The sequence below is a fragment of the Bubalus bubalis genome, chromosome 9 (assembly GCF_019923935.1).
Source record: "Bubalus bubalis isolate 160015118507 breed Murrah chromosome 9, NDDB_SH_1, whole genome shotgun sequence".
NCBI classification, from domain to species: domain Eukaryota; kingdom Metazoa; phylum Chordata; class Mammalia; order Artiodactyla; family Bovidae; genus Bubalus; species Bubalus bubalis.
The window spans coordinates 55,853,621-55,872,122 of record NC_059165.1 but is presented as its reverse complement, the minus strand read 5'-3'; the positions used below and the strand labels follow the sequence as shown (position 1 = coordinate 55,872,122).

The following is an 18,502-nucleotide window of genomic DNA, read 5'->3' as shown; positions in this document are numbered from 1 at the left end:
ATAAAATGAATTGAAAAAGGCAAAAAAAAAAAATACTATCCAAGGACTGTAATAAAAATATTTTAAACAATTTGATAAGCTTAAAAACCCAGCCAAAACCCATCCCTCCAGAAGATTAAATATTAATGAAGAAAAACAAACTCATGTAATTCCAGAGATCAGAAATCATGATCCTCTTATAAGTAGTATGTTTTTATTATTTTAATCTTTTATGGTTGAAAACTAGCTCTAAAAAAGAACTGAGAACATGTCAGCTTGGCATTTTAGTCTGAAAGTCTCCTCTTAAAAAAAAAAAAAGCAATACTTCCTCCCAATAGGGCACCTTTCTCATAACTGATCTTTGTCCAAAATCAGAAGCAGTTTCTCCAGAAAAAGCCAATCAATACACAAGATATAGTATTTCCTTATAGATTTTTTTAAACAAGAGCACGACAACATTAATGAAATAAGTTTAATACAAGAAAATAATGTTGTAACTCAAAACAAACTGCTTTTTGTTTAATCTCACTTTTTTTTTTTGATTCTATACTAGATGACCACTATTCTTAAAGCTTAAAATAAATTGGGAATACAAGTCAAAACCAGGGCCTAATTAAATAAAATGGAACACCGAAAATCTTAATTTGACAAAAGTAAACTCAACAACACCGTTTAAATTAATTGGGAAAATTTTAATCAATAAGCATCAAACGCACTTTACATTGGGAACTGCAATACTGAAATCATGACATTTTAAATATTTTCCTCAAAAAAGGTTAGTGATTATCTTTTTCCTGGGAAACATGGAAATCCAACTATAACATTAAAGTGGTCGGTCTAGGTCACTGTGTTTTAGTTAATGCTAATATTTAAACAGATATTCACATTCCATGCCTACAATAAGGTAGACTGTGAACTACCTGTATTGCTGAATTTTAGCCAAAATTCCATGAGATAATTTAGAGGAAAGTCAAATTTCTGAAGTGCAAACTCATAAAACTTTACATTGGGATTGCTTTTTTGCTTCAATTGTATCTGACCTGACAATACCGGCAAGTTTTCTTTCCTAATTCCTTGGAAAAATATTTCTCCAATAAGTCCTATGTCTTCTCTACTATGGATTGTTTTTAAGATATCAGCTCTGTGGTTAGTTTCCCACAGTTGATAAAAATCTATCAAAAACACCATAATATACAATTAGCAAGGGAAATAGTTGTTTTTCTAAGGCTGCAGGAACAGGAAAGAAATAGCACTTCTTATTTGTATAAGCACAAACACCTTTTAAATCTAGTCATACTGCATAAATCCAATATAGTATTCAAAAGTTCTATAAAAATGAACAAAAGATACTTATTTACTTCCACTGCTCCAAGAGTCAAACATTAGATCTGCATGAGAGTTGCACTGTAGCCATTTGCTGGTCCGGTTGAAGAGTTCAAAGTCCTTTTTGTTATTTGGCCCAATGACGTCCACATCCCAGATAAATCCAGTTCAAAAAACGGAAATTAGGGCGAAGACTCCGTATAACAAAGCACAGGGATATGCTACTAGAAGTTGCTGTCCTTCCATGGCTAATGCAGAAATAAAAATTTTGGAAGCAGAAAAACTACACCATCCAATAATTCCAGCAGTAAGAATGATTCCTACCATTCCTCTGTAACAGACAAAGAAAAATGGAGAGTGGAGAGAAAAAGCAGAAAATGAGATTAGTTATGTAAAAGTACTACCAAAACCAATTCTTAAGTACTTAAAAATTAAATCACATGTAGATGTCTACAGAAATAACCAAGATCTTTCTTGAAATGCTGATGTATCTCAGTTAATTCAGTTATTTCATGTGATAGAAAGCTTATCTGTAACATATTTTGCTTCTTAATATAGCACAATTTCTCAAACTTGGCAGCACTGACATTTGGCCTGTGTGGGCTGCTGCTGAGGGCTGTTCTGTTCATTATTAGGACATTCAGCAGCATCCCTGGCCTCTAGCCATAAAAATACCCATTGTAGCCCTGCTCCTCCAGAGTTCTGACAACTGAAAGTGTCTCCAGACATTGCAAAGTATCCCCTTGTAGCAAAACTGCCCCTGGCTGGAAAACACTGTTTTAGTAGAAACACTGTCTTTAAAATTCAAATATAAACATATCAATTTTAACAAATGAGAAGAGTGAAGCAGTTTCTACACTGAAAATCTGAAGCATTTTCATCCAAAACAGGGACACTGTGAGGCCATCACCCTTCCAAATCTCTAGTATCAGTTGATACATACTCTTCTCCTATGCCTTCTTTTCCACTCTAGGTATAACAAAGCTCAATCTTTCCTCCAGCACTAGCCAGAAGGAGGGGACTGAACTACTGAGAGAGCATCTGTGCACTGGCCATGAGAAGCAACTTTATGAGCAATAATATATACCTCTCTCTTTAATCCTTAAAGTATTATTTTAAAATAACACAACTTTAAAGTTGTGTACAAGGATATTTGAGAACACAGTAGGCTAGAAACAGTCTCTTGACATAAAAAGTTCCAGTTTTAGTTAAGAAGCTTCTAAACAGAGAATATGCATTTATTATTCATTCACTTAGTATATGCCTGATATAGTTAAGAAATGAGATATTAAAAAAAAAAATCAAAAAGAAGGTAAGTATAATTTTTAACAACCTGATCTCTTCCATCCAATATTTAAGCTAACAATCACCTGTGCTCAGTTTGTTTATGGACACTGGTAAGTTTACCTAAAACTATTGAAATTCCTTATGATATGGAAAGCAGAGATGGTATACATGATTTTTAAATTTATTCTCACTTCCATTATTCATCTCTGAAAAGTATGTAACACAGTCTTCATTTATAACAGCCACTATTTGTTTACTGAATCAGTGATTTACCTCAAACTGATAGTGAACTAAATTCTATTACACAGAATTGGTCAATCAACTCCCAAAATAAAGATCAGTACTTACTGCAAAGAAAATATCACTGCAAAGCTAGAAAGCAGGATCATAGGAAGAAGACAATATCCAAGGACACTTGCCACACAACCAAATGAAACACCAGTCATACTCATTAAGTTCAATAAACAAAACATTCCTAGGCATCCAATTGCACTGATCCCATATACGTAGCCAAACTGGATTTTCCCAGCCTATGGGTAACAAAAAGATGACATGTTAGAGGGCAAAGAAAGTTACTTTGGGCTTCTTTCACCTAAAATGGTACTTGTAGAAGATATTTAATTTGTGAGGATTAAAATCCACAGAGGTGTCTATTCTTTATACAGGGAAGTAAAACAGTGAGCAGACTGCCTTTTCTCTTTCTTAAGAAATTTAAAGTACCCACCTCTCAACACACAGATACTCAGGATTTCATTTTCTAGCTACCATTTGACTTTGGCATAGAATTCAACAAATAAAGATATAAAACCATTGTAGAATCACCTCAAGTCATAGATTTCTAAAAAGAAATCTGGCTGATTTTAAGCAAATAAACTACCAAAACAAGATGGAAAGTCATTCAAATATTTGGATAGTAGCTAATATCACTTGAACACACCCAACTCCACCAAAATTGCCCTGAAACAACTTATTTTCATTGGCAGATATGGTCATAATCGTTTTAACAGCAGAAATAATTTCATCATTGACTTTGCTGCTGCTGCTGCTAAGTCACTTCAGTCGTGTCCGACTTTGTGCGATCCCAGAAACGGCAGCCCACCAGGCTCCCCTGTCCCTGGAATTCTCCAGGCAAAAACACTGGAGTGGGTTGCCATTTCCTTCTCCAATGCATGAAAGTGAAAAGCAAAAGTGAAGTCGCTCAGTTGTGTCCAACTCTTAACGACCCCATGGACTGCAGCCTACTGGGGTTTTTTCAGGCAAGAGTCCATGCGATTTTTCAGGCAAGAGTACTGGAGTGGGTTGCCACTGCCTTCTCCTATCATTGACTTTATATGGCTGTTAAAGGAATTAGGAGAAAGGAAGCCAGGATAAGCAGGGAGCCAGGGTTCTGTGGGGAGGGGAGGAGAAAAGAAAAGTGATTAACTACTGGGCAAGGGGAATATAATGGAAGATATTTCTTCTTTCATTCTTTTTCCAAATTGTTGGTTGCTTTATACAGTTCTCTGACAAACAAGCAAAAACTTTAAAAATTTTATGCTCTTAAAAAAGACATCACTAAACAATCTTAGGACAATAAACATGAGCTTAACTGGAGTTAGTACTCTTAGTCACGCTAAGTGTACAAACACTGCATTTAGGTCATGCTATCACTAAAATCAGTCTGTGGAAAAGCCTTTAAAAAGTTCTGGTTTGTCACACATCTGACATATGAAACTCAATTATGAAAATACCTCTACAGATTACATTAATGGAAAACTCCCTGGGATTTTTGTTAGAATCAATACTTGTTTGTGTAAATATTTGATTAAGAGTGTAAAAGTTTAAAAAGGTTTATTAATAATAATAAAATCTGACACTGGGTACAATGCAGTAAAACTTTGAATCAGATCAGATCAGTTGCTCAGTCGTGTCCGACTCTTTGCGACCCCATGAATCACAGCACGCCAGGCCTCCCTGTCCATCACCCACTCCCGGTACTTTGAAAAGTATTCTCATATAACCTGTCTTAATCTCCAAAACAATCTTGTTAGGTTGGAGGCACATGATTATTTATCAGAGGGAAGTGAAGGGTGAAATCAAGGGCAGATTAGAAGCACTGAGTTCATGCCTAGCTTTTCTGACTAAAAGTTCCATCTTTAATTCATTATATTGTTTCTCTCTTCTAATTCAGAAGAGGACATAAGATAAAATAAAACAAACATTAACAATTATATTTACAATTTCTCATTTTCAATATGCTTCAATATTCTTAGAGAGATGAGAGACAGAGACTAAAGCTTCTTGTCTTTTATTTATTCATTAAATATTAAAATAATATACAGGAAAGACCAGCACTTATGCAACAAAACACTACTCAAGGACAACTTAAAAAAAAAAGAAGGAATTCTGATGAGCGACTAAAGCTACATGTTATTTATTAACAATTTTCCCTAATAATTGGACCACTTATTAGAATAAGAAATGATTTCTAAATATACCATATTATCAATGGTGAAGTGACAAATATGTATAAACTTAAAAACTCAATACCTTTTAAGACACATCAAAACTTGATGTAAAAGAAGAGTCTTAATAAAGGCTCTTGGTGGAATATTTAAATTCCATTCTTTAATCTCACACTGAGAGTTCCAACTAGAATCTTACCAGTAACAATGTAGCTCCAAAAGCAAGGCAAAAAACCATTGGTCCTGCCAAATCAGTCTCATTCATGATGCTGCCATCTGCTACCTTCAAGGGGTGTAAAACTGTGAGTGTTTTTTGCCAGATGTGGTCAAAATTGATACCCAATTCTAAAGAAAAAGAAAATAAGAAAGTCAATTAGGATTTGTGATATACTTTCAGTTTACCAGAATTTATGTTGTAACAGGGTGAAAAAAAAAATGAAACAACCAGTATCAAAAAAGTGATCTAGCAACATCAGATGATATTATTTTAGTGAGTCCTCAATCCATCTTTACTGATTACGGTGCTTATTCCACAAATATCAAACCTCTGGTTTGGTGTTAGAAAAAGGTAAGGACATAATGAATCAGACACTCTGAGCTATGACTTTATAGTAAAGAATACACAGACAGCATTCATAGTAAGGGGCTCTATACCCGGGGCTTCAGAAACACAGGAGGCCCTGCGAAAACGTATACAAAACTATGTCTTCTATGTATATAAGTGCATTTTTCTGAGAAGAGTATGTATAGCTTTCACTGGACTTCCAAAGGGTATCTGATGTCCCCCCAAATTTTTAGAACTATTGCTTTTTGGGTTTGCAGATACAATTTGAAAAACACCATACACTGATGTTACTGGCTCTATCAGTTTGTTTTCATTCAGAACAGTCAACACCATGCTATTTCCTCTCATTTCTTCCACTGACAGAATTTCATCATCAATAATCTAAAGTAAAAGTTACTTTGCTCACATATTGACATACTTTATTATCACTAATATAAAGATCTATTAAAAAAATCTGGTTCTTTCTGGCTCAGTGTTGTTTGAAATGAGTCACTTAGTAGAAACCTTTTTCCTACAACCTTATTCTTTTAAAGACAAGAGGAACTCCTCCAAACAAAGATTTACTAGAGTACTATCAAGAGTTGCAACCAACTGTACCTTCTAATAAAGGTGGTTCATCCTCAAAGTTGTTTCCATAGAATGGCTGAGGCGTAGTTGGAGTATATGCCTGAGTTGGCTGGAAAATCTGCCCGGTGTATGGCTGTTGTGGCTGCATCATGTCTGCGGGGACAAACCGGCCTTGGTGCGAGTAGTCATAGCCAGCATACTGTCTAAAAAGCCAAGTAAAGTAAACATGCCTCAGAATTCTGTCAACACCCAAATTTGATTGATATCCCTGACAGGCAGGAATTGTCATGCTATTTTCAGAATATCTACTTTGCCAGTTTTTATAAATGGTGGTTGAAATTAACTACTAAGATCAAGCTAATTATCTACAACAAGACAGATGGGTCACGGTAGAGAGTTCTGACAAAATGTGGTCCACTGGAGAAGGGAATGGCAAACCACTTAAGTACTCTTGCCTTGAGAACCCCATGAACAGTATGAAAAGGCAAAAAGACAGAACACTGAAAGATGAACTCCCCAGGTTGGTAGGTGCCCAACATGCCACTGGAGATCAGTGGAGAAATAACTCCAGAAAGAATGAAGAGATGGAGCCAAAGCAAAAACAACACCCAGTTGGGGATGTGACTGGTGATGGAAGCAAGGTCCAATGTTGTAGAGAGCAATATCGCATAGGAACCTGGAATGTTAGGTCTATGAATCAAGGCATATTAGAAGTGGTCAAACAGGAGATGGCAAGAGTGAACGTTGACATTTTAGGAATCAGAGAACTAAAATGGACTGGAATGGGTGAATTTACATCAGATGACCATCATATCTACTACTGTGGGCAAGAATCCCTTAGAGGAAATGGAGTAGCCATCATACTCAACAAAAGAGTCTGAAACGCAGTACTTGAAGGCAGTCTCAAAAATGACAGAATTATCTCTGTTCGTTTCCAAGGCAAACCATTCAATATCATGGTAATCCAAGTCTATGCTCAGACCAGTAATGCTGAAGAAGCTGAAGTTGAAAGGTTCTATGAAGACCTAAAAGATCTTCTAGAACTAACACCCCAAAAAGATGTCCTTTTCATTATTGGGGACTGGAATGCAAAAGTAGGAAGTCAAGAAACACCTGAAGGCAAATTTGGCCTTGGAGTACAGAATGAAGCAGGGGAAAGGCTCATAGAGTTCTGCTAAGAGAATGCAATGATCATAGCAAACACCCTCTTCCAACAACACAAGAGAATGCTCTACACAAGGACGTCACCAGATGGTCAACACCGAAATCAGATTGATGAGATTCTTTGTAGCCAAAGATGGAGAAGCTCTATACAGTTAGCAAAAACAAGACCGGGAGCTGACTGTGGCTCAGACCATGAACTCCTTAATGCCAAATTCAGACTGAAATTGAAGAAAGTAGGGAAAACCACTAGTCCATTCAGGTATGACCTATATCAAATCCCTTATGATTTTACAGTGGAAGTGGGAAATAGATTTAAAGGACTAGATCTGATAGAGTGCCTGATGAACTATGGATGGAGGTTCATGACAATGTACAGGAGACAGGGACCAAGACCATCCCCAAGAAAAAGAAATGCAGAAAAGCAAAATGGCTCTCTGAGGAGGCCTGAAAAATAGCTGAGAAAAGAAGAGAAGTGAAAAGCAAAGGAGAAAAGGAAAGATATACCCATTTGAAGGCAGAGTTCCAAAGAATAGCAAGGAGAGATAAGAAAGCCTTCCTCAGCGGTCAATGCAAAGAAATAGAGGAAAACAATAGAATGGGAAAGACTAGAGAGCTCTTCAAGAAAATTAGAGATATCAAGGGAACATTTCATGCAAAGATGGGCTCGATAAAGGACAGAAATGGTATGGACCTAACAGAAGCAGAAGATATTAAGGAGAGGTGGCAAGAATACACAGAAGAACTGTACAGAAAAGATCTTCACGACCCAGATGATCACAATGGTGTGATCACTGACCTAGAGCCAGACATCCTGGAATGTGAAGTCAAGTGTGCGTTCAGAAGCATCACTATGAACAAAGCTAGTGGAGGTGATGGAATTCCAGTTGAGCTATTTCAAATCCTACAAGATGATGCTGTAAAAGTGCTGCACTCAATATGCCAGCAAATTGGGAAAACTCAGCAGTGGCCACAGGACTGGAAAAGGTCAGTTTTCATTCCAATGCCAAAGAAAGGCAATGCCAATGAATATTCAAACTACCGCATAATTGCAGTAATCTCACACGCTAGTAAAGTAATGGTCAAAATTCTCCAAGCCAGGCTTCAACAGGACGTGAACTGTGAATTTCCTGATGTTCAAGCTGGTTTTAGAAAAGGCAGAGGAACCAGAGATCAAGTTACCTACATCTGCTGGATCATCAAAAAAGCAAGAGAGTTCCAGAAAAACATCTACTTTTGCTTTATTGACTATGCCAAAGCCTTTGACTGTGTGGATTACAACCAACTGTGGAAAATTTGAGAGATGGGAATACCTGACCACCTAACCTGCCTCTTGAGAAATATGTATGCAAGTCAAGAAGCAACAGTTAGAACTGGACATGGAACAACAGACTGGTTCCAAATAGGGAAAGGAGTATGTCAAGGCTGTATATTGTCACCCTGCTTATTTAACTTATATGCAGAGTACAACATGAGAAATGCAGGGCTGGAGGAAGCACAAGCTGGAATCAAGATTGCTGGGAGAAATATCAATAACCTCAGATATGCAGATGACACCACCTTTATGGCAGAAAGCAAAGAACTAAAGAGCCTCTTGATAAAAGTGAAAGAGGAGAGTGAAAAAGGTGGCTTAAAACTCAACATTCAGAAAACTAAGATCATGGCATCCAGTCCCATCACTTCATGGCAAATAGATGGGGAAAGAGCGGAAATAGTGTCCGGCTTTATTTTTCTGGGCTCCAAAATCACTGCAGATGGTGACTGCAGCCGTGAAATAAAAAGATGCTTACTCCCTGGAAGGAAAGTTATGACCAACCTAGAGGGCATATTAAAAAGCAGAGACATTACATTGTCAACAAAGGTCCGTCTAGTCAAGGCTATGGTTTTTCCAGTACTCATGTATGGATATGACTGTTGGACTATAAAGAAAGCTGAGTTCCGAAGAATGAATGCTTTTGAATATGTTATTTTTTGCAAGTGCATAAACGTCTTTAAGAAAAATCATTGATTTCAAACAGTGAAAAATAAGCATCTTTCTTGTGAAAGCTTTCTGAATATAACAGAACATAATTAACATAATTATGTTAATTAATTTAGTTCTTTTAATTTTTTAAAGTAAATGTACACTTATTATCTCTGTTGCTATGTACTGTAACAAATCTTACACTTTAGAAGTGGACCTTGCTATGGCTTTTTTAATGATGAAAACAACTGAAGAATATTGAAGTGGAACAGAAGAATATTGAAGCAATAGCTTTTAATGATCTGTTTCACCATGTTTGGAAAAATATGACCTATCTATCAGTGGGACTAATTCAATTACACAGTAAGAAATAAAGAAGGAATTATTTTAAAGGTAAGACATTTTAAAAATGAGAGCTGAGATGCCTTAGAGATCTTTTAGTCTCTAATTCTCTTTAAAAATTTATAGTCGCTTTTTCAAAAATATAAAAACCTAATGACCTCATTATTACTTGAGATTTTAAAGTTAAATCTAATTTTTAAATTAACTGAACATCTTGATTAAAATCAAATCAAAGGTGGAATTCCTTGGTGATACAGTGGATGGGAGGTTCGCCTGCCGATGCAGGGGATACTGGGCTTGATCCCTGGTCTGGGAAGATTGAATGTGCTGAAGTGCAACTAGGCCCACAGGCCTCAACTACTGAGCCCAAGTGTGCCTAGAGCCTGTGTTCTGCAACCAGAGAAGCCACCACAGTAAGAAGTTCGTGCACTGCAACAAAGAGTAACTCCTGCTCGCTGCAACTAGTGAAAGCCTACCTGCAACAACGAAGATCCAGTGCAACCAAAAATTAATTAATTTAAAAAACCAATAATAAATTAAAATTTCAACTACACATAGCTCATATTCTGTCTTATCATGCTAGTCCAATACATGCTTAAAAATACTATTATTTTTCTGGCTATAAAATATACTGATAGAATGCACTGCAGCAATATTTTAATGGCAAAAAACAGAAACCAAAACAATATAAATATATATCTGTAACTACACTGTGACATGGGCATAGATTACTATGCATCTGTTAAACAGAATGAGGCAGTTTTGTCGGTACTCTAAAGAAATGATAATCAAAAACATTTAGTGGAGAAGAAAAAAAACTAATATTCAGGAACTTCTCTGGTGGTCCAGGGGTTAATAAGACTCCAGTGGAGGTTCAAACCTCTTGTCCTCGTCAGAGAACTAAGAGCCTGCATGCCATTCAGTGTGGCCAAAAAACGCATAAATAAATAAATTAAATTTTTAAAACAGAAAAAAAAAAAAACTAATAAGCAGAATAGTACACATTATATGCACCCACTGTGACTATGCTTTTTATAATATACATGCATATCTAAGTGTATGTGTGTTTTATATACATATACATTATATACATAATTATATAGGTAAAGCGACCCAAAAACAGGTGAAGTAAGACACTTAATTTTCAGATAAAAATCCTATATAGTTATTATTTGTTGAAATTCATTAACTCTAAAATGTTATATGTAATATATAGCTATGGAAATTTCCCAAAACATACATAATAACTTTTTGAATAGTACTGTGTAAAGTGTTTAATGTGAATTGCCTCACATTATTCTCACTACTCTAGAAGGTTAATTTTATCATCCTCTTCATTACCAAAATGTGTAAACTGATATTTGGGTTATCCACAGTGGTGCAAGGATTCAAAACCATACTTTCTAATTCCAGTAGCTAACTCTTATAACAACTGTAATAAAAATCACCTTCAAATCCTGACATCAAAATGTTATTTTTTTTTTCCTGTATATGCATTTCCCCGGTCATTTTGGTATGCAAATACTTTGATTACTATTTATTTACTTACTTACTTATACACACACATACACACACACAACCCCCATGGGGCTAGCTGGCTGAATTAGGATAAGAGCACACATCTTCTAATTTAGTAGAATATGCTATAGTGCCATCTCTCTAAGGATGTATCATAAATTCACCTTAGAGTTCACGGAAAAAGTAGAAAAGCTCCATATGGAGGTTTGTACAATCTGCATAAACAGATTGTATTTTATTCTCTTTCTTCAGGGAGAGAAAGACAGAGAATATAAATGTGTATGCAAGAGAAAAAACAAAAAGAATGACATAAACCCATGGTTCTCAAACTCCTTGATCTTAGAACCCATTATACTCTTAAAATTTGTTATTGAGAACTCCTAAAATTTTTTATGTGGGTAATATCTATCAATATTTTTTCATTTTAGAAATTAAAACAGAAATGTTTAAAATACTTATTAACATGTTAAAGTAAGATTAAATCTATTATATGTTACCGTAAACTTTTTTAAATGAAAAAGCTTTTTCAAGGCAGCTGAAAATTCTTATATCTGCCTCTGTAATCATTCTGTTGTGTGATGTACCATTTACTTGAAGTATGTGAAGAAAATCTAGTGTTGCAGACATGTGGTTGGAAAATAGAGAGAAATCTTTTCAGATTATCATTAATATTCTTTCTGATACATCAAAGCACAAAGCAAAGTCATAGTTTTTTAAACTTGCAATGTGGCAATTGGAAAGAATGTTAATGAAATGTCTTGTACTTTGACTGGATCCTTTCTTTACTCATGTATATAATTTTGTAACATCATGCCTTGGCCATTTAGAAAATATTAATATGAGTTATGCAGATGTTCCAAATATAGACTCACTTAATATGAAATATATGTATATAAATTATATTTGTTAATATTATCACTGATCTCATCAGAAAATAATTACTGGGAAGCTGACAAGTTCACAGTGATGGATACAAGTTTTTCAAAATGCTTATTTTTGCCTGAAAATGTGAATCTGATCATTGGCCCCACATACTGTCAACTGCTTTCCTTGAAGTAACAGGTCACTTCATTCATTTTTGAGAAATTATTCAAGTCTGAATAACCATAGTTTGTCTGTCAGATGTTCTTTCCAAAAAAAAGGTTTCCATGAAAAAGTGGCTGATTCAGCTTGTGACTCAAAACTGCATAGGTGCTTTTCCTAGAGATAATTATTATACTTTAGTATGAAGTAGAAGTGCTTTAGAACTGTTTCCCATTTTGTCACATAGGATATTTTAAAAATGTATATGGGTCAGGGTCAAGGGTCAGGATTTAAAACAATAATTCTTACAGCTTCACCAAGGATATCTTTAAATGAAATGGCTTCACTCACCCCCAACAAGTATGTGATGAAGAATACAATGATTACTAGAACAATTTGATGCCACTGTCTTGATTCACATTTAGGTACCAGCAGTTTTACCAATTATTGCTTTTGCAACATCAGTGCAAATGGCAACACACCTAAAAAGGTATAAAATGTCTCACTGTGTGTGTGTTAACCACTCAGTCATGTCCCACTTTGCGACCCCATGGACTGTAGTCCTCCAAACTCCTCTGTCCATGGGGATTCTCCAGGCAAGAGTACTAGAGTGGGTAGCCATGTCCTTCTCCAGAGGACCTTCCCGACACAGGGATCGAACCTGGGTCTCTGGCATTGCAGGCAGGTTCTTCACCATCTGAGCCACCACGGAAGATCAAAATGTCTCACTACTATTACAAAAATAGTTTTGATCTTTCAAAACCTCCTGGAAGGATCTCAAGGACACTCTGGGGTCTGTAGACAACACTTCAGAACCACTGATACAGACCCATAAATTTCATGTATAGAAGAGAAATAATGCAAGCAAATAAGAGCTTTAAATGTGGCACTATTATTCCTTCATCAAATGAAAGACAATACCATGGAATTTTACACTTTTCCTTTTCCGGCAGGATCTGCTCAGGAAAATTCCTGACTCACTCCTACTCATTTTAAACTAAAACATAATATGGTAGACATGACCTTTACAGACTAAATCAACACTTCTACAGCAGGAAAAGTAGCAGATGAAACCAATGCTCTCATAAGCACTCAGTATCGACAACAAAGACAAAGCCTCTTAACATACTGGATTGACAACTTAAGCTGATCAAAATCCATAGGTAGTCCATAAAGGTATTATCAGTTAAAGATGAAAAAATACTAGCTTTCAGTGCTTTAAAAAATACATAGTTGGTATTTCTATATATTTCATATACATATATATAATACAATGTCTAATAAGATGTTCATAAAACTCAGCAAATTGAGATCAAAGGTCCTTTTACTTTTTGGGTTTATTTTTTGTTATATGAATGTAAAGTGCCCATAGTGGAAACTATGCAAAATGTTAAAACTGACTTCATAGGGCAAATGTAGAACTATGAACTAATAATAACCCAAGTCAAACTTGAAGACAATTCAAGTCAGATTATATCTGAACCTGCATTTTCATCCACAGAGAGAGAGAAAAGTTAGCTGACCTTTGTTACCTAGTTGACGTAACAAAGTATTATTTGATAAACTGAGATAAAAATGTCATTAAGGGGCAGATCCAATTGAAGGCTCAATACAGAAGAGCTCAATTACTCTTAAAGTTCAGAAACTCAGTTATTACTGCTAACACACTAGTCTTATTTTTCTCAGCAATATCTATAAATTCATATTTATTAATTGGCAGTAACATTATATAAGCACCTGGAATAAAACTTCTTTACAAGCACTGAAGCAATGCTTACCAGTACATGATTTTTGTTGAAATGGAACTGTAAGGATAGTTAGCAACAGCATATCTAAAACAACTGTATACCTGTGGTGGATTCATTATGATATTTGGCATAACTAATACAATTTTGTAAAATTTTAAAAATAAAATAAAATTAAAAAAAATAATAAAAATACCAGTTAAAAATAAATAAATAAATAAATTTATAACCCATTTAATGATTAAAAAAAATAATAAAACAACTGTTCTATGGAGAACTGAAGTGAGATGCTAAGTGTACAGAGACGATAAGTTACACCTTTAAGAGATGCTAACAAGGACAGAAAGAAAGAAACATAAGAAAGGCAGAGATACATTTTCACTTGAAACCTAAGTGGAATAATTCTGTTGAGTTTAAACAATATCAATGGTTAAAAATACACCCAGGTCCACATACAGAGAGAGGTTTTCCAAAGCCCTATTGCAGCACTCCAGCCATTCTTACATTGATCTGCCCTGTCATACACTGAACAATCACAAAAAATACATATTTAGGTAAATGAATGGAGATTTCTCAACAGATTTTCTCCAATCCTGACCAATTAACTGATAAAAAGAGATAAATCGTCAATGGCATTATGTAATTTAGAATTAACAGAAAGAAGAAAAAGTGATTCAGAGATAGAGATTATTATTTACATGCTCACTTCCACTGTTTACTGTGTTAAGTTTTAGGGGAAAAAAGCTTTACAATGTACCCAAATAAGCAGATTCCAGGTTTCTTTTGTTTTTGCTTTTGTAAAAAGTATAGCCTATACAAGACAAACCACAGTGTTAATTTCAACACGACCTAATACTAATGCTTCTTTCAGACTAGATACACACCCTTTACATGCCCTCATCCTGGGACAGTCTTCATGGTTTTTAATTCAGGGTCCATATGCACATTAGTTAACACATGAACCGTCTGGACGTTATACACACATTAATACCGATGTCTGACTACAAACGTGGATTTCTCAGAAACAGGCCCCTAGTTTGGTTCAGATTCTCTAAGGGATCCTGGACCATCTAAAAATGGTTAAGTAACCCTGGTAGAAGAAACTCCTTCACTAAAAGGGAGGCTGAGAAGATTAATCTTAATGACTGAAGAAACTAAGATGGAAATGGTAACTCACTTCAGTGTCCTTGCCGGGGAGGTCCCATGGACAGAAGTGCCTGGTGGGCTACAGTCCATGGGGCTGTAAAGAGTTGGACATGACTGAAAGAATGAACACACACAAGAAACTAAGAATATGATGTTCTAGAGGAGACTGGTAAAAACCCTTCCTTTTTTTTTCCCCCCACAAACACCAGAAACTATGGAAAAAATACATTTTTTGTTGTTGTTGTTTTTGTTTTTTCAACAGTTCAGGACTGGAAGGTTTTGAGTCTCCGGCCCTGCGCCTCCCTCCATCAATCTGCAACTGGAAAGTTGCGAGTACTGACTGACCAAAAGTTTTGGTGTGAGAAGTAATAAAAGTGATTATCAGTTGCTATATGAAAACTACCTGATGAATCATAGTAGGGAGCTTACACTGTTCAACAGTGTCACTCGGTGCTTTCAGTTAACAATCGATACACTCTGAAAACTGGACTGATTTAACTACTAATGGAGCTGTCAAAAGATTTTAATTTTTAACTACTCTTGTGGTCTAAACAGCCTATCTCTAGCTACTTTACACTTATACCTGTACCCTAAATGATGTTCAAATACTGTACTAGAAAAAGGTTCTTCAAACAATCTATTTTGCCACTCATGGCACATGTGAGTATTTTGCAGAAAACACCAAATTCTAAAGAGGACAATGTCGTCCGACACAAACAAGTGTCAAGATCTCTCCGGAGGCAGGAAGATTACGTATGAAACGTCACATTCCTGATAAGCAACTTGTTCCCACATTCAGTCTTAGGCAGAACCAAACATTCAGGGTACATGCTTTCACTGCAATCTCGACAAAACAAACGGTCAAAGTTGAAATGTTACTTGCTATAGGGTCCTCCACTTCCTCCATAATCGTAGGACTGCTGTGACTGGTCATCGATGCTGTAACTTGTCTGGTAGAAATCCGTGTTTAAATTATCAAAGCCTGACATTGCAAATGATCTGCAACAGAAAATGGCAAAGACAGTTTATGACCAAGGGCCTCCTGAATTTGACCCAGACACTTTACTTAAGCGAATACCCTCAGAAGGCGGCAAATAATTCTTCTAGAATTTAGGGTTGCAGCATTTGGAAGGTGGGTCGCGGGGTGGGGTGTGCTAAAGAAATGTCTCTAAGTCAAGGCCCAGGAAGACACCTCCACTTCGAGGGGCTGATTAAGCCCTGGATAGGGGTGGGGATGCAGGAGGGGGGGGGGGGGGGTTCTGTGGGGTTTAAAATACCACCAACAACAAAGATGATTCGTCACCTCGGGATAGGGCTTTACAGCTTAAAACACGACAGCCTCTTTGCAAAATAAGGCGTGGGCCGGCCGGGAAAGCACATAGTCTCGCAGGATCCGCGTCAGCAAGGCCCGAAAGGGAGGGAGGGTCGGAGAGAAAGGACCCGGGCGCGGCGCCAAGCGGCGGCCACGAGCCGCCCTGCCCAGGTGCGGGGAGAAATCGAACATCATGCCACAGAACTGGGCACTCACCAAACGGGGAGGCAGCGGCGGCGGCGGTAGCTCTGGTAGCCCCCCAAACCCCCCAACTCAGCTAAGGACCCTGTACCGGACCGGTTGCTACGTGTCAGAAGGGCAAAGGACTGCTTCCGGGGCACGCCCGCTCGCGCAGGCGTGTTGGCAGACTTTGGGCTCGGGTTGGAGGGCTGAGGGCGGGGGGCGGGGTTGGCGGGGAGGTAAATGCGATATGGAGCATGCGCAGTATCGGCCAACTAATTCCGCGGCGGACTTACGGAAAGAGGGGGAAACTTCTGGCAGCTTGGTTAGCGGTGGAGGCAGAAAGGCGCAGGCACAGCAATTGTTGCTTACTACTTCATTGGAAGGACTGATGTTGAAGCTGAAGCTCCAACACTTTGGCCACCTGATGCGAAGAGCTGACTCATTTGAAAAGACCCTGATGCTGGGAAAGATTGAGGGCAGGAGTAGAAGGGGACGACAGAGGATGAGATGGTTGGATGGCATCACAGACTCAGTGGACATGGGTTTGGGTGGACTCCGGGAATTGGTGATGTACAGGGGGCGCTGGCGTGCTGCAGTCCATGGGGTCGCAAACAGTCGGACACAACTGAGCGACTGAACTGAACTGAACTTCAGAATGAGAATTGCTTTGTAGACCTAGTGCCTGGGTGAAGGCGTGGAAACACAGATACACACACTAACCCCAAATGAGACAAACAAAAATAAAGAAATAAAAAGAAACATATTTCCTGCAAACAAAATAACAAAAAGACATAAACTATTAAAAAAAAAAAGTATACTTTAGAAAGAGAAGAGCAGCTACCTTTTGAGATTTTATGCTCCATAAAGAATTTCTGAAATTGCTCATGCAATTATGTAATTTATCACCTTTTACAAATAATTTGATGATTGATGTATGTACTATCTGCTCAGTGGTAAAGAATCTGCCTGCCAATACAGGAGACATAGGAGACTTGGGGTTCCATCCCTGGGTTGGGAAGATCCCCTGGAGGAGGAAATGGCAACTCGATCCAGTAATCTTGCCTGGAAATTTCCATGGACAGAGGACCCTGGTGGGCCGCAGTCCTGACTGAGTGAGCACACACATACACACACACACACACCCCATCTGCAGAATTCTAGGTAGAATTACTATATCCCGATTTGCTAGAGACAATCTCAGTTGTCCCATTCTAACCCTGTTTTTTCCAGTATAATTATTAATTTTGTTCCCCTTTCATTTTCAAAAATATTAGTGTGGCTGATCAATTATATATTGTACTCTCTTTAAGCTTCACTACCTAGGAAGCAGTTTCTAGTTACCAGCAATGTGCATTAATATATTACTTCATTTACTTAGTGATCTTACTGAAAAAAATTCTGGTCTGTTTATTCTGATGTTTCCACTTTTTTCCTGTCCAAAAGAGATATTACTCTCAAACTTGAACAAAATACAAGAATATGAGAGTTAAAAATTACTTGCTTATGAATGAATTGTTAAAGATGTTACTCAACTTCTGCTTCTGTCCATGAGAATAATTACTATATTTACTGATTTTCTTTCTGCTTCAATCCTGGCCCCAAATGAGAAGCCAAGCAATAAAATTGTTATATGATTAAATTTTCCTTATTTTTTGTTGAGTAGCCTGCAGAAGCCCCTTGGGGATTCTGAGAATATCAATCAATTTCATAGCTAGTAATGAGGTCAGGGGCAGCGGCCGAGAGTACCAGACTGCGAGGGCGCAGGAACTGTGGAGAGGAGCTACCCCGCGTCTGAGGTCGGGGGAAGGGGGGGGGCGGGGCGGCGGCCGAGAGGAGTTACCCCGCATCCGTGGTCAGGGGCGGCAGCCGGGAGGAGATACCTCACGCCCCTAAGCCCCAGGCCAGGGGCGACGGGTGGGAGGAGCTAACCCACGCCCCCACGCC

At 37.5% G+C, this 18,502-nt stretch overlaps 1 protein-coding gene across 2 annotated transcripts; it reads right to left on the bottom strand.

Moving 5' to 3' along the window:
* Window positions 1–650: 650 nt before the first annotated feature.
* On the bottom strand, window positions 651–16,750 carry YIPF5 (Yip1 domain family member 5). Of its 2 annotated transcripts, none has more exons than XM_006059386.4 (6): window positions 16,592–16,750; window positions 15,943–16,062; window positions 6,196–6,368; window positions 5,233–5,378; window positions 2,938–3,119; window positions 651–1,633 (listed from the first exon to the last, which is right to left on the bottom strand). In XM_006059386.4, exons 2-6 carry the CDS (start codon window positions 16,050–16,052, stop codon window positions 1,471–1,473), a joined length of 774 nt encoding a protein of 257 aa, XP_006059448.1. In that variant the 5' UTR covers window positions 16,053–16,062; window positions 16,592–16,750; the 3' UTR covers window positions 651–1,470. The 2 variants fall into 2 exon arrangements, with proteins under 2 accessions (XP_006059448.1, XP_044803459.1); XM_044947524.2 differs by lacking the exon at window positions 16,592–16,750 and adding an exon at window positions 16,367–16,504.
* Between the last annotated feature and the right edge of the window lie 1,752 nt (window positions 16,751–18,502).

Excerpts from the sequence above, each read along its gene's own strand:
- YIPF5 (XM_006059386.4), bottom strand. The coding sequence starts at position 16,052 with ATGTCAGGCTTTGATAATTTAAACACGGATTTCTACCAGACAAGTTAC. Across the intron at positions 5,379-6,195 it reads TGAACCACCTTTATTAGAAG|AATTGGGTATCAATTTTGAC; the intron begins GTACAGTTGGTT and ends CTTTTTCTTTAG. Across the intron at positions 1,634-2,937 it reads GCAGTGATATTTTCTTTGCA|AGGAATGGTAGGAATCATTC; the intron begins GTAAGTACTGAT and ends TGTCTGTTACAG.